This window comes from Camarhynchus parvulus, chromosome 8, assembly GCF_901933205.1.
Source record: "Camarhynchus parvulus chromosome 8, STF_HiC, whole genome shotgun sequence".
NCBI classification, from domain to species: domain Eukaryota; kingdom Metazoa; phylum Chordata; class Aves; order Passeriformes; family Thraupidae; genus Camarhynchus; species Camarhynchus parvulus.
This window is the reverse complement of record NC_044578.1, coordinates 14,250,331-14,266,211: the sequence shown is the minus strand read 5'-3', so window position 1 is coordinate 14,266,211 and position 15,881 is coordinate 14,250,331. Positions and strand designations below refer to the sequence as shown.

General features: G+C 43.0%; 1 protein-coding gene across 1 annotated transcript; it reads left to right on the top strand.

Moving 5' to 3' along the window:
* Nucleotides 1-283: 283 nt before the first annotated feature.
* Nucleotides 284-3,243, top strand: C8H1orf52 (chromosome 8 C1orf52 homolog). Its single transcript, XM_030953433.1, has 3 exons — nt 284-610; nt 701-908; nt 2,097-3,243. Exons 1-3 carry the CDS (start codon nt 353-355, stop codon nt 2,183-2,185), a joined length of 555 nt encoding a protein of 184 aa, XP_030809293.1. The 5' UTR covers nt 284-352; the 3' UTR covers nt 2,186-3,243.
* The last annotated feature ends 12,638 nt before the right edge of the window (nt 3,244-15,881 follow it).

Here is a 15,881-nt window from a genome sequence, read left to right as displayed (position 1 = left end):
AAATTTGAAAAATCTGTTTTGGTAAAGATACTCCTGGAACAGGGACGATCAGCGCTGTGTCTGCCCTGGGTTAGCAGGTGATCGGATATTAAGGGAAAACGTGTTTGCCCTCCGCTGAGGCCGGCAGGTGTGGAAAGGGAGAAATGAAGGTTGGCTCGGTTTCGTGTCTGATTTTCGCTCTCTGGTGACTCGAAGGGAACCCCCCGGAGCTGTGGGAGCCCTCAGCCCCGTTTCCCCGCCCGCCGCGGCTCCGCTCCGCCAGCCCCGCGCGGCCCCGGGCCGGCGGCAGCCGCGGGCCGGAACCCTCGGCGCGGGCGCGGTTTCCGCGGGCGTTGCGAGGCGCGGCCCCGCCATGGCGGCGGAGGGGGAGGACCCGCTGGGCTATTTCGCGGCCTACGGCAGCTCCAGCTCCGACTCGGAGCCCGAAGAGCCGCAGCCCGACGAGCGCCCGGCGGGAGCCGCCGCGGCCTCGGGGGACACCCCGGGGCGGCCGCGGCTGCCGCCGCCCGACGAGCTCTTCCGTCGGGTGTCGCAGCCGCCCGCCTTCCTCTACAACCCGCTCAACAAGGAGATCGACTGGGAGAGCCGCGTCCTGCGGGCGCCCGAGGAGGTGCGGGGGGCGCGGGGTGAACCCAGGCAGCGCCGGGGCCGCCACGGGCCCCCCGGGCCGCCGTGACGAGCGCTCTGCTCTCTCCCGCAGCCCCCCAGGGAGTTCAAGGTGTGGAGGAGCAACGCCGTGCCCCCGCCGGAGACCTACAGCCCGCCCGAGAAGCCGCCGCCGCCGGCCCCCACCCTCGACATGGCCATCAAGTGGTCCAACATCTACGAGGACAATGGCGACGACGCGCCCCGCCAGGCCGGCAAAGCCAAGTTCCTGCCGGACGAGGAGCAGGAGCCCCTAGAGTCGGGTGAGCCGTGGCTGAGGCGGCTCTGCCGCGCACGGAGGGAGGCTCTGGGCGCTGCCGGAGCCCGGCCGGGCGGGCGGGAGGCTGCCCTGCGTGCCCCGGGCCCCCAGGAAGCTCTGCCGGCTTCTCCTGCTCCGCCAGTGCCCACGGGCAGAGCGCTCTGGCTGCAGGGCTGGGTGAACTGCAGGGCTGGCGGTTGGGCTTTCCTGGATCCAACACAGACCCTCGAGCAGCCCCTCTGCTCCTCTCCCCCTCTGTCATTAGCAGGGAAGCTTTAGAGTCTGTGGCGCTGTAGTTCTGTGAAACCAACAGGTTCAGTCATGGTGCTACTAAAACAGAAGGTGGTGTGAGAGCTTTAGGTGCTGCTGTGTTGACCATAGTTGTAGTTGTAGGTCAGATGATTTCTGTAACATTTGCAAAACTTGGGGTCCAAAAGAGGAATCAAATAGGATGTCCATGGGATAGATTACTGAAGAAAATCTTTACTATCCTCTTCACTTTCTATGATGGTACAAGCTGTAATGGTAATTTAGGTAGTAAAGAAATATTTGATAGGTGGGTGGATTTTTTTTTGTTTTTAATTGCTGGAGAAAGAGAATCACCAGCAATAACCAAGAGAACAGAACCAGAAGAAGAAATTCTGAGCTTTCAGAACACAATGTTTTCATTCATTGGTAAAATTGTGAACAAAGCTTTTCCAAAAGAAGGATTTTTTTTGCTGTCTTGCCTGTTTTTTGGTTGTGGGTGTTCTTTCCCAGTAGCAGTTTTAATGTCTTTCTCCATGTGTTCCATGTTTCCCCATCCATGCATTTCTCTTAGTCAGCCTTCATCCAAAGGAAGAAGGTAAAACGTTAATTGATCTTAACATTATGTCCTGCTTCAAAAATGTCATTTTCTAGCTTTTTCTATTAGCTAGTCAAATAATAATTTTTTTAGAACAGGTACTGTACAGTAGCATAAAGCCTCTTTTTAGTTACCTGCAGTGGTTTGTAGCAGTGATAAGAAGTAACCATTCCTGTTTTGTACACATATTGTCTGCATTCCAAAAATGAGGATGTTGTCAGTTAATGCTACAGTGTCTTTTTTCCAGCCATCTCAGATGTGGTTAAGTCAGTTGTTCTGAGACAGGATGGTGTTTAAGACAAAAAACTGGCTTTGCTGACTTTCATTAACTCTTTCTTTTATTTAAAGATGGTGAAAAAGACGATGAACCAGCTTCTGCTAAGAAACGTAAAGTAGAGTCTGGAGAACAGGCAAAGAAGAAGAAGAAGAAGGTATAAGAGGGTGTTTTGGATTTAGACAAAATGAGAATTTCAAGGAACTTGGATTCCTCTGCTGGAATGGGAAACAAATATGTGTTTACTGCATTTCTCTCTTGGGTAGGGAATTTTATTTCTGTAGTATGCTTGCCTTTTGGAAAGCACAAAATTAAATGGACAGTGTTGTGGTAGAACTTGTTTATTGAACAAAATTTAAACCTGTTTATTTGAAACAAGGATTTAGATGAAAGATCCATTGCCATGGATACTTGTGCTCATGCAGGTTACAGGGCTTCACAGTATTTTGTTTATCAAGAAACCTGGTAACGTGCGTTCTTCTGAACTGACTTTTTCATTGTGTCAAAACCTTTTATAAAGGAGTATTTACTAAAGATTTTTTAGGTACTGGTCTGTGATATGTTCACATAATATTGTTTTTAAATACATGTATAGTCTGCAAATAGTCACTGGAATAAAACTACATTTGAAGACATCTGTGGTATAAATATTGCATTGCATGCTTGATGAATAGGAGCAATGAATTCTGTATTATATGCCATTCACTGATATGTGACTTAACAGATTCCTCAGGGCTTTTTTGTTCAAATAAATACACAACTACAAACTGTAAAAAAATTGACCTAAAATTGAGTTTAATATTTTATAGATATTTTAATGTTATGGTATCTTTGTCAGTGAAACATGAGACTAACTGATGGAGGGAGAATTGAAGCATGTAATGTGTTCTTCCTGAAAGAGAAAATAGAATCAAGATATGTATGTGGACAGAAATTAGGACAAAGCTGTGATAGATTCTTTGCTGCCAAATTAGATTTATTTCAGTACAAACAGTTGGTGGTCTTCTCAAAGTGCTAGCCAGTATATGTTGTATTTGTGGTATGCTGGTGAATGGGGTTTTGGTTCTGTATATGAGAAGGTACCAGCAGGTACCAGCTTGTACTGGATTGGAGAAAAGGTTGCTATATATTTTCAGATAAAGATTCTGTGCCTTAGAAAATCTGCAGTGAGATTAGTGTTTGCTAATAGAGGTTCATGTAATTAAATTGTTAATGTACAAATTTGTGTTTCCTATTTTCCTTCTGTCTTGGACTAGCTTTACTTTGGCAGAACAGATTCTGTATACATATGTGCTAATATGATGTTAATATTTTTTAAGTGATTTTAAGAGATTTTTTTAACCTCAATATATAGAAAACTGTATTCATTTTCAGGGAATATATGAAGTTGCTAAGAAGTTATGCAGTTCTAGATTTGGCAGTGTGATAATGCTTTCTCTGGATCCTTGTCTACCTGCAGACTGCAACTGCTCCTTGCCAGTTTCACAGGCTGTGGGGCCAAATCTGTGATACTTGACACAGCTGAGGGCTCTCTGTGCCCACCTTTCCTAGTGCAAACCCAGACACCAGCCACTGTCCTAGCAAGCTGCAGGATGAGGGATACTGTAATGGCAAAGCTTGTGGAGTGCCAGCTCTCTGCAGGGTTTCTCAAAATACTCCATCTGCATTTTTGGGTTTTACAGAAGTTGTGTTTGCTAGTGCAGTGCTCCTTGAAGAGTGTTACAGCTGAAGGTTAATGTGACCAGCTCTGGAAATAGGATGCATTCCCATGACTGCTGTGACCAAGGAGGCTTTTGTCTGTTTATTTTTTGCTATTCCACAGGGCAGCCGTGCCACTTGTTCCTTTTGTTTTCAGACCATATGATATACGTAGTATCCAGTTTTCTTGAAGTTAACACCATCTGATACTCACTTTCCAAGGAGAAAACCAGCCTGTCTAGCCTGCGAGAAGAACAATTAATTGTATTTTTTGCAGGTTGAGGGAATCTTCATGGTAAGCAGTGACCGTGGCAGCTTCCCTGTTCAGGAGAAATGGCACAAAACTCTTTGCCTTTTTCTGAAGTAAGACGTCTGAAACAAGGTTGTGAGAGCCTGTGTGAAGCTGAATTATTTGGGTAGATTTGTTCTGTATCTGTAGATTTTTTGGGTAGAGATGCTTCAGTATATCTTCAGAAAGAGATGCTAAAGAGGAGTGGTACAATGCTGCAGCTTCTGAAGCAACTCAAAAGACTTCAAGAAACAGACGTCGAAGTTTTCTTCAGGTTTGGGCAGCTAATAATGAAAATTTGTCGACACATCAGGCACTTTGAAATGTGAGTAAACACCAACTTAAACTGATAGCTCAGATGTTCGGAAAATCTCTGACTATAAAACAGTTTATCCTGGATTGTCGTTCAAGGGAAGACAGTGACAGTGAGCATATACCCTTGCTGACAAATGGGGAAGATTGCCTCTGAAAATTAGTGCTCTATTAACTCATCATTCTACTGGTTTTATGATGAATCAAATTTGGTTACAATCATTATGTGTACGGGGGGGAAGGCAGTAAAATTGCATACAGGTTTGATTTGAGGAAATTCTCTTAAAAATTTGGCAAAATCAGAAAAATAGTGTCTGGAATGTAATTAATTTGCAGTGAGCACATTGCATTGCTTCAGATGCTGGCACAATAGCAGCTGCAGTACTTGGCTTTCCTGGAGATGCAGGATGATCTGGAAAAGAAGAATTCACCTCAGTATAAAAGTACAGCTGTTGGGGGTAGTGGCAGGTAGTGCTCCTTCCCAGAAGAGCTGACAGGGAGGTTGTGGCATAGCATCCCTCTGTAACTGTGCTGTTCCTGTTCTTGGTGCAGACTACTGCTCTTGAAGTGCTGATTTGTTAACAAATAGTTTGTGATAAGCTTAGTGCAGCCAATATGAAAGTAAGTCCAGAGAAATGTAGTGTGTTCCATGAAGAGCAATTTATTGTGAACCTGGAGTCAGCACAGGAAGAGGGGTTTTATCACTGGAGAGAAGGAGAAGCTGTGCAGTGCTGGCTCAGTCTGGTGACAGGAAGCTCCTTTGCCAGCTTGCTAATCTTAGAGAATCAGACAAAAAGATGCAATGCTTTCAGTCTTCTCAGGCTTGAAAGGTTCTTATTCCTGTTTATGTGTTAGTTTGCTCATTTTATCCAAGCCCCTTTGGCCACTGGTCACAGATGTTTGTGCTTTTGCTTTAGGTGTGGATTGGATGTGAGAACAGTGCAGGACTCTCTTAAAAGCATGGAAGATGACTACAGCTGAGCTGTGTGTTCTTGCAGGATAAATGGTTGTACCAGGTGAAAGGGACCCTGGCAATGGCTACAGCTGTGCAGCATTTCCATTTTGAGAAATGTTTTTTAAGGACAGCCACAATTCCTTGTTAGACTGGAAAAATCTGAAAGGTTGTTTTCCCAATAACCCCAGGACCCTCAGGCCTGGGCACAGCCACGCTGGTACCATTGCCCTACAGAGGGGCACTGCTGACAGGCCAGTTGCTCTTGCAGCAGCTGAGTGGGAATGGCTGTCCAGGCATGCTCAGGAGGAGATGCCAACCCCTGTGTAATTCACAGGAGGGCAAATGTTAGAGGAAAAGAATTCTCAAAAACACTAGCATAAGATGTGATTAGAAAACCCTTGAGCAAATGGAGGCACCTTGCTAAGAAATCTGATTCTGTTGCTGCCAAAGGCATTTTCTGGCTGCACTGACTGAGGTGAAGTTCAACAAATGATGTAGCAAGAGGCAGTGATTAGCTGGGCAGGCTGTGGCTGTGTCAGAACGTCAAGACTGAAGCAGAATCAGGATTTCTGTACAACAAAATATTGACAGAAAATTGCTGAAAAGAAATACTGTATTTTCATTGCACAGGAGGCTTCCTAAGACATGGGAATCTCAGGGAGTAGTTCTGTTCTGGGACAAATGTGTTGGTAGCAGTGGGCTGCTTTCTAAAAGTTTATAAGTCATTTAAATAGGAACCAATAAATAGCAGGGATAATGGAGGGATAAAGATTGCAGTGAGCTAGTTCTTTATGCTTTATCAGACCAAAAGGAACATCATCCTCAGAGGAGTCCACAGAATTTGTGTCGCTGTTAGAAATGTGCAAAGATTGTTTGGGGCTGGAAGGCAGAGTCACATTGGAATGGGTTTGTGCTGCTGGATCCTTTGAACTGTTTTCTTCAGGGCACTTCTGAAAAAAGCAGGAATTTTCAGGGAAGCCTGTGCCTGTGGAGCTCAATTGATGTAAGAATGCAATGAATTCAATGAATGGAGATAAGCATTTTTAGTCCTTATCAAATAATTTTATCAGGGCTCTTCATTTAGAAGATGAAGTGGTCTTCATCTCTAGAATGCTTTAGTCTTGGTAGCTTCAGAAGACAGAGATATATTTCCCTTGCTGTAGCTATGAGCAGCAGCACAAAAACTCTGTATTTTCTTGTCTTCTAACAAAGTAAACTTGTTCTGAGGAGCAAACCCTGATTTTCCATCCCTTCCCATAACTTCTCCCACCATATGTTTCTTGCTGCAGATGGACTGATACAAATACAGGATTAATACAGGGTAACCCCAGGAAATTGTAATGGGGACTTAAACCTAAACCCACAGCACTTCTCAGGGGAGGATTAACACACTCTCCTCAAACCAAACCACCAAACAAACAGCCCTGCCAGCAATAGGCTCACAGCAAAAGTCACTGGGGAGTATTTCTGTTGGAAGCAGAACATGGTCCAGTTTTGTTTAAAAAGTAGCTTCTCTACCCTGGTGAGGGATGTTTTGAGGAACCAGGCCAGGTAATGTGAGAGACTAATTTCACTTCTGTTGCAGAAAGGATCACTACTACTTAATGAAGACCTAAAGAAGGGGTTTTTTACACACATAAATAGTTCCTCTGTTAGGCTTCTGATCTAGAAATGTATCGCTTTCTGTGGTAATCCCTTCCTTAGGACTGATAAAATTGTATTCTGTGAGACTAAGAGCTTATACATTGTCTGAAATGATTTGTAATTGCATTATTTAATGCAATTACAAGGTTGGTAATGCCAAGGACTAATTCAAAACATACTGTTTTAATAGGAATTTTAGGAATAGTGGGGTTTGTACAAGATCTAAGGTTTGCTTACATTAGTGGCTTGTTCTCATAGGAACCTTTATGCATGGCTCTTGTATCCTTATAAAGAACCTGTATCTCTGGCAGCTGTGTCACCATGATCTTTGGCAATAGTAATGAAATACTGCTTCCCCCTTTAAAACCTCTTCTTTTTAAAGTATCTCTGTAAAGGCTGTTTGTAGGTTTTCCAGCTGTGCTGCTCCAGCAGAGAGCGCTTTTGTTGCTGCTGGCACAGAGCCTGTGGAATCATCTGCAGCTCAGCTCCACTCTACAGAACCCAATTCCCTTCTAATTTTCTTTCTAATGCTTGGTTAAATGTCTCTTGAAACAGTACACATCTATTTTGTTTACTTTCTTGATATCTTGCTCTAGACAAAGGCCTTTTTAACAGCTTTTGCACTGTAAATTTCACATGATTTTTGAAGGCTGTGTGGGTAGATTACATAATCTTTTATCTTTAAAAAAATAATTCTTTTATTGATGGATCATGATGAAAAAAATTATTTGGCACACAATTTTAGTCAGATGTGTTTGTCTCAACAAAGCAGTGAAAATCAATATGAAAATAATGAATGGTTAAATGTCATGCTAAGTGTCTATTTCAGACAAACAACTGAGTTTCAAAGTTTCTAACTTAGAAGAGGAAAGCCCAAAAAGGGGTTTTTGATCTTGTGCTTGAAAAATATACAGTTGGTTTAAATTTAAGAATCCTCAAGAAAAACTCTTCTTTCTGTAAAATAAGAAAGTGAGGAAGAATTTACTTTGAAAATTTGCATTTTTCTTATAATAGCACGGACTTCTAACCTTCTTTCATGGAAGGTTACAAAAATAAGGCTGGAATGTGCCTTCCCAAGGTGACCCAGCCCACTGGCTGCCCCAGGCCAGCCAGGCCCACTCCATTCCTGTCAGACCTCTTGGCTTTAAAGCAGTGCTGGAAGGGGAGGCAGTGATGCAGTGACAGTGACTGCTCAGAAGGGCCCCAGCAGCCCTTCTGCCTGTGCTGGCAGCTTGCTGCTTTAGTGACTCGGTAGAAACCAGCAAAAACATGCAGTTGAACAAGAGAGTTTAACTTTCTTCATTTTGGGGAAGCATATAACCCTCTCTAGCAACTCCATGGTCTGTAGTTTTGTGTTCACACACAGCAAGGACTCCTGTGTAAGCACAGGTGTACGTGGCTCAGGATGGTATATTCGGGGTTATAAAATGTGATTTACCTCAGGGTTTGCCTTGGTTCTTTGGTTGTGGCATAGCCAGGAGAATATAAAAACATTCAATGCAATTTTTTAAAAATTAACTAATTTTAGACCAAATGACAGAATTATAGTAAAAGACAATTTCTGAGGCCGATTTGTCTGGTCACAGAACCTGCTGGAATGCACTGCAGCCAAGTTTCCTTGGAACAGACTTATGCTGAGGATTGTGTTGCTGCTGAACTGGGTTATCTCTGGACAGCATTTAACATTAAGGCCCTGCAGTTCACTCAGAAGTTAAATTTGCCTTTAAAACCAACTTTTTTTCTCAAGCGTATTCAAAAGGAATGAAAATACCATTATACTCGAGGGAAGCAATGGGGATCCTAGAGATGGAATAAACCCACTGTATGTGTTTAGGGTTTTAATTACAGGACCTAATTTAGTTTTTCACAACATATGGAGCTGAAAGATAATGGTTTTGTTCACTGAAAATACCTAATGTGATTTGCTTATAGGGCAAATGCTTCCAGGGCTGGATATGCCATATGGTAGGAAACTTCACCTGATGGCTGCTTTGGCTGCAGCAGGACAGGAATGCTGGGGGTGATACAGCTGTCTTCATGGACTGCTCTGAAATTCTGAGTTCAATAAATAATGTGAAGGGGCTTAAATTAATCAGCTGGTTTATACTGGGAATATATTGTAGACCCTGATTTTTTCTTTTCTTTCTCATGCTGCAAAAATCCCTTAGATTTTAATAGCATTCTGCTGAAGTTAAATGAAAAACTATCACGTTTAATAACAGCACTAATTCCCATGAAACTCTCCCAGATTTTCTATCAGAACTGTGTTTATATCCCAGATTGTGCATACACACTTGAGCATTAAGAACCAGAAATACTAGCAGCTGGGAGATTTGCTCCCCTGGCACTTGGGAAGTAATCCATTTCAGGTGATCAGTTCCATCTTGAACATTTGTTTGTTTTTTTTCAATTATATTGCATATGGCTTTTGTTTGCTAAATTAGTAGCTCTTCTGTTTTATAAGAATAAGGTTTACTGATTCTCCTGGTTAATGCTGTAGGGTTTGGGGAAGCTCTATGTGAGTGGTTCTATTTCTGATATCTAAGGATGCTCTTTAATCCTGGGCTCATTTCCCTTAGTAAGTCACTCAGCACAACAGGAGAGTGTCTGTAACATGACCTCGTCCGTGCTGGGGGCTTGCTCAGCTTTGCTCCCACAGGAGCAACTCCCAGCAGCCATCCAAGTGCATTCAGTGCCCTCCTAGAGTGCATCCTCTGATTGGAGTTTCATCTGAAAGGAATCCAGCTGGTGCACTCTGGAAACCAAAGTGGAGTCTGCCAGATTGATAGGGAGAGTCACTTCAAAAGCTGCCTCCTGCTCCAAACCGAAATACCTGGGCAGGCACACCCTGCCCTTGCGAGGGCCCTGCTCGCGCAGCACCCAGCCCCTCCAGCACACACCTCTGCCCCCAAAATACACCCAGCTGGGAGAACAGCTCTCTTCAACGTTTCTGCTCTTGGTAGCATGCCAATGCCGCCCTCTAAAGTCAGCTCTTTCCTCACCTTAGGTTGTCTTTTTCATAGTAATTGATTCACTGGTTCTTATATTACAAAGGGTGGTGGAGGAGAGTAAATAGCAGCACTGATCATTGCTTGTGGGTTCCCTGAATAGTAATGTTTCTCCTTAGAGATGCTGCGTTCATTCCTGCAAGAATCTACACATGTGGATGAAATTCAGCTATGTATTAATCCCACCACAGGCAATGGAAATTCTGCTATCTGTGAGCTAATTGCACATGTGAATTTGCATTGCTGGGACAATAGCAGCGAGTCTCTGTTTCTTGATGGGGCTGATGTCTTGTTGTGCACCTTGCAACAGAGTAAGGAAAGGGATTTGTGCTTTTTACTCCTAGAAAGAATGGATTCCTTTACCTTTCTATGCTTTCTTCTCAGGAAAACTTAACTGAATTTTGCTAGCTTACAAATGCATTTTTTCATTTTAATATAGATGTCTTAAAAGATTAATTTCTCCCTGAAGACATTTGGGCAAGGTGGAAAGAGAGATTGATCATTTCCAGATGTTCTTCGCTGACAGGCAAGAAAAATTCTGCTTCAGGTTAATGCATGTGAATGTGCTTTAAAAATATATATATTTTGTATACAAACCTGCCAGGGAGAGCACAAGCTAATGCAGCAGGGGCTGAGATGCACAGATTTGCAGTGTCATAGCTGCATTAATAAAGTAGGGCTTGCCCCTGCTGACTGGGCTAAAAGCCCTGGGAACTGCCCTCCCTGTAATCTCCTGTGGACAGGCAGGGGAGATGCATGTGCTTTTCAGACAGAAACACCACCTTTGAGGTAGACACTTGGTTCCAGGGTGTTTGCTGAATCAGATATATTAAAATAGATAATTCACTGTTTCTTTGATGTTTTAGGAACATTTCATACTGGGATTCCTAAAAATGGCACACTAAATTCTGGCAAGACTTGGCCCAGTGAATGACAAGTAGTTTGACTTCAGGCTTCTGGGAAGTACCCCACATTAGCAAAGCAGGGGGACCTGGTGTCTTACATGTCACCTGGGAGGACAGGCAGGCCCATGGAGCAGCTGGCCCCTGGTGTCCTGCTCCCTGTGTGTCTGTCTGGCTTCCCGAGCAGCACTCCAGCATCACCCCTGCAGTTCCTGCCCCCTGCACCATGGAGGCTCACCCTGGTACTGGCTGTCTCACCTTGCAGTAATCTCCAGTGGATACAACGTGAGGTGGTGAAAGATAAACATCAATCAGTTCTGCAGGAAACCCTGATGCCTGGGAAGTGCAGATTCTTCTTCAGTTTGTTCTGGTCTCTAAGGCAACAGCAGCCTGAGCATGAGAAGTAATAGAGCTCCTGCCTGTCAGCAGCAAAGGAAATGCCTCCTTGGGAAGCAGTCCTTCCTAACAACCGTTGTCCTTCTCAAATGGTGTATGGAACCAGAAATGCCACTGGAGACCAGGATGCCTTTATGAGTCACAAGCTGGTTTTCACTGGGTGGGCAGAGGAGGTAGGGGCAGTCAGCACAACCAGCCCTGCATGCTGCCTCCTTGTGCACATTGAATCCTGAAGGAATAGGTTCCATTGGATGGTCAGTAAACCTGTCTGCTTTCAGAGGCTGCTGACTGCTACGACTGTTTCAAGTAACTGACAGACAAAAGACTGATAAACCCATTTTGTTACCTACAGAGGCCTCTGCCCCTGTGAGGGGCAAAGCTCAGGGCCCTGGGAGCGTTACGGGCAAAGCCCCAAGGATCAGGTACCTGAGGACTGCCATGGATGTGAGGTCTAGAGATGGTGAAGGTCCACTTCAGGAAATTAATCTTCTATGGAGCTGTGACATGGCACTTGTCCCAGTGTCCCAAACATCAGCTGTGACAGAGTAAGAGGGAAAGACAGGAGGTAAAACTGGGGGTGTGTGATTCTCTGGGATTTTTCAGGTAAATATCTACGGGTCTTCACTGAGCCCCTATATTCTTTAGAAAGGAAAAATATGCTAGCTTAGAGCATGAATTGATTTCTTGTGTTTCAGAAGCAGGCAAAGTAGATGGGGAAGATGACTTTGAAGTCAAATTTTTGAGTGTTTCCTATGAGAGAAAGATGTTGATAGGAGGAAGGGGCAGGACTGGGGAAGAAAAAGGAACATTCCAGTTTTTGTCCATAAAGAAGGACAACGTGCTGTGCAAAAGAGAGCTTTGAATCCTGAGACAAGGTGTTGATGATATTGAGGTGTTAAAGCTCTGAGACTTGATACAGTAGTTAATAAAACATCCACTTTACTGCCTCAGTAGTGTTGCTGAACTGATCTGTCAGTTTTGGGATTGCTCATAGAGCAGTGCAGGAGGCAGTCTCTGGTGTTTGCTTAGGGTTCTTTTTTTCCCCTAAATATGTGTATGAAGATCTGGAGAAGCACATTCAGGGTGTGTTTCCTCAGGGTTTTCCTTTCTCAGCCTGCTTTGCTGCACCAGTAGCTGCCCAGGTGGGGTCCTGCCATTCACACATGTGCAAGGTGCCAGCTCAGAAAGGTCAACTGGTAATGGGCTCTCAGTGCATAACTTAGCCTGTGACACCTGATGAACTGGATGCACGATTAGAATATGCTATTTGGGGATACATCTTGCAAAGGGATGCTAAAATTTGCAGCTTTACAATTGGACCTGATTTTCTTTTGTTGCTGGTCATGAAAACAGAAGCCACTACACAGTTAAAATCTGTTTTGTTGTGTTTGGTTGGGTTGTATTTTGGGAAGAAGTGGGATAATTTTAGTTCTTCAGCACTAAAAATTAGATCAAAATCATGGCAACTGTACAACATGAATGAGCAACCTTGCAATAAAGGGGTTTTTGTCACCTTGGAAACACAGTTTGAATAAGCTACTTGGAGTAATTTTAGTTTCAGGCTTTCCTCTGCCCTTGTCCCTCCCATGCAAATTCTGGTTTTACACTCAGTATATCCGGTTTAAATGTGTTTCTTTCATAAATAGACAACAGGGGAATTTGCCAGACAAAAGTGGAAGAACACTGAAAATGACCTCGCACATGATGTTTCAGAGCAGAAACTGGTGTTTGGAAACATATAAAGTTAAACCCATCCAAAAATAGATTTTAAAATCAGTCATTTTAGATTTCATAGCTCAGTGTAAAAAACCCAGAGGCTTAACTTTAAATTATTGTTTTTTACATACAGTGAGTCTTGTTATTCTGGAGAATATGGCATTTAGGAAACAAATTTTAGCACAAAGAAGCAAAGCTGAGGGGTTAAATAAGGAGAAATATACATTGAAAAGTTGGTGTAATCTATTAGATATACATGTTCTTTCAGAATCCCCGATACTGTGATATTGTGAAATTTGTTGTATTAAAATGCTGTGGGTCTCTGCTGTGAACGTTACACAGATTATCCTGGGGCATAGCTGGAAACTCAAGTAATTAGAGAAGAGATTAGGATAAAGTAGTGCTTCTATCCACTAAAGAATGTAAATATTTTGAATATTTTCATTAGCTCCCACTTCTCTTAACAGGTCTCACCTGAAGAGTGCCCTTACTGTGAGTGCCCACTAGAGAAGCCTTTGTAGCCTTTTCTGAATACTTGATCAGCTGAGACACAGTGACTTTCCACTCCCATGGAGACAATATTTCAAAGTGAAAAGTGAATTGATTTTCAATTATTTAAAAGAGTAAATTGCATTTGAATATAGATATTATTGTCCAGGTAATATTCCTGGAAACTCAGAGGAACCAATGCAGGACTGGCTGGTGGTCCCTGTGCCAGTGCCTGGTGTCACCTCTGCCCTCAGCAGAGTGGTTTGCTCTGCTGGGCAGGAAAAGGTGCCACCCAGGACCATGTGCCATGGCCTGAGCAGCCACAAAAGACCAGCAGGAAATTACACCAGTACATCATGAGACATGATGAGACAGAACAGCTGACTAACATTTGAGTTAAATACTTGGAAATGCTTCCTAACTACATGGCCACAGGATGAGGTGAGGTCGTTGGGATAAATAATAGGACCATATAACTCGAGATATTTAGACCCAGATTGATTTGAATATGAGCAAATGGAGGATATGTGTGATTAAGGGAGCACAAATGAGATTCTAAATCTCTTTTTCACCTCCATTTTCATGGATTCTGTTTTGTCTTCCAGGAGTGACTGAATGTTATGATGGACATCAATAATGAAAAGAAGCTTGAGCATAGCACCTTCCCATGAGCTGCTGTGCTTTTACCATTCCTTGTTATCACAGCAGTGAGTGAGTGCTGGGAGCAAGCTGTCAGCAGACGGTAGGCAGCAACTCTGGCAAGTTTGCAAATAAGGGACTTTCCCCGCTGCAGCCAGCTGGCTCAAGTATTAATCTCCTTGCTGCACTGCTCTTTACAAGTCAAAAAAGCTCATCAGGTCAAAACATGTATCCTATACTGGCTGTCCAAAGCAGGAAAACCTTTTTCTCTGATGAAACACAGTTTTACTTGATAGGTGCACTTCAGGACATGCAAAAAAAACCTCCATGGTTCCTCACCATTAATGTCTCTGATTGCTCCATTTGACACATACACAATAGAGAGAATGAAGAGAATATTTCAGGTATGAAATTCCAAAGATCTCTCAGCAGCCTAAGGTGATATGCTGTGTTTCTCTGGCTTTTTTCCCCCCACATTTGTTTTGGCTTTGTAACATACAGGATAACTATAATGAAATTATCTTTATGCACACTTGTAAAGTTTTTTGAGTAATAAAATTATTTAACTTATATAAAAGAGAAAAATAGACTAGGTCCTTTCAGCTTCCAAAAGTCATTGACAGATTTTGCCTACAGAAACATCTGTTACTTAAGATTATGAAAACACATCTTTAAGGCATCCTTGTGATTATCTTAAGTATTTTGAGCACCACACACTATATACTGTTCTTAAAAAGGATCAGTCTTTCAATTGAAGGATGTTTCCACTTTTTTTCCTATATATAGCTTTTCCTGATACCACATTCAGAAATCTCTTATACTATGTGAAACTCAGAGTTTGGAAGTTGATGATTTGAAAAATGGCTATTTCTAAAGGTAGAAGTAGAAGAAAGGGGAATCTACTTTCTGAAAGTTCCTAAGAAGAGGCTTATTAACTGTGTTCCCCCACTATGGCATTTTGTTGGCTGATAGCAGGTAATTGAAAGTCATTCAATTCGTACAGGGTTGTAAGTTTTGCAGGCTTTTTAATAAATAAATTTTGCATATGCTGCATGTTTTAAGGCCCTGTGCATAATGTGATTTATGACAGATGTACCTTGCAACATCTCCTGGGCTGTGTTGGGTGGCCTGGCAGAGTCAGCTGTGCTAAGGTGTCTGCAGGTGTTACAAGCTGCTGTTCAATATTAACGGGGACACAGCTTGAAAACCTTGTAGCTCCAGATAGGTGGGGGATGAGAGTCACAAATGTTACATTTAATCTAAATTTGGATTAACAACCAAATTCTGTGAGAGCCTGAATGGTGGTGGAGACTTTGTGAAGGCACAAGGCCAAGTAGAACGATGGACCACAGGTGGACATGGATGAGAGCTCTGCTTCTTCTCTGCCCTCATGAGGCTGAAATGGCAGGACCATGGATATGACATGACAGACAAATGCTTATTTACTGATTTCATTTCCATCACAGAGAACTTCCTGATGTTTTGAGCAAAAGTTTGAAGCTGTTTTTCTTTTGACCAAAGAATTACATTATTTGCTGGTATATACTTTCACTTCAAGCAAGGTTGAGTGCCACCAATCTGCTGTTTTTGTCTCCATGTTAGGAGAAAGTAATTGTGGTGATGCTCATGATACGAACTATTTTTACTGTGTGGGTCATGCTTTGGCTTCTTTATACCCAAAATACTTCGGTATTTTTAGCATATCTTTAGTGAGACTGACATCCTACCATAGCACTGGCATGTTGTAAGACTGCAGGCAGAGGTGGTAATGACAGCCCTGAAGTTCAATGACGTGTTTTGAAAAAGTCACA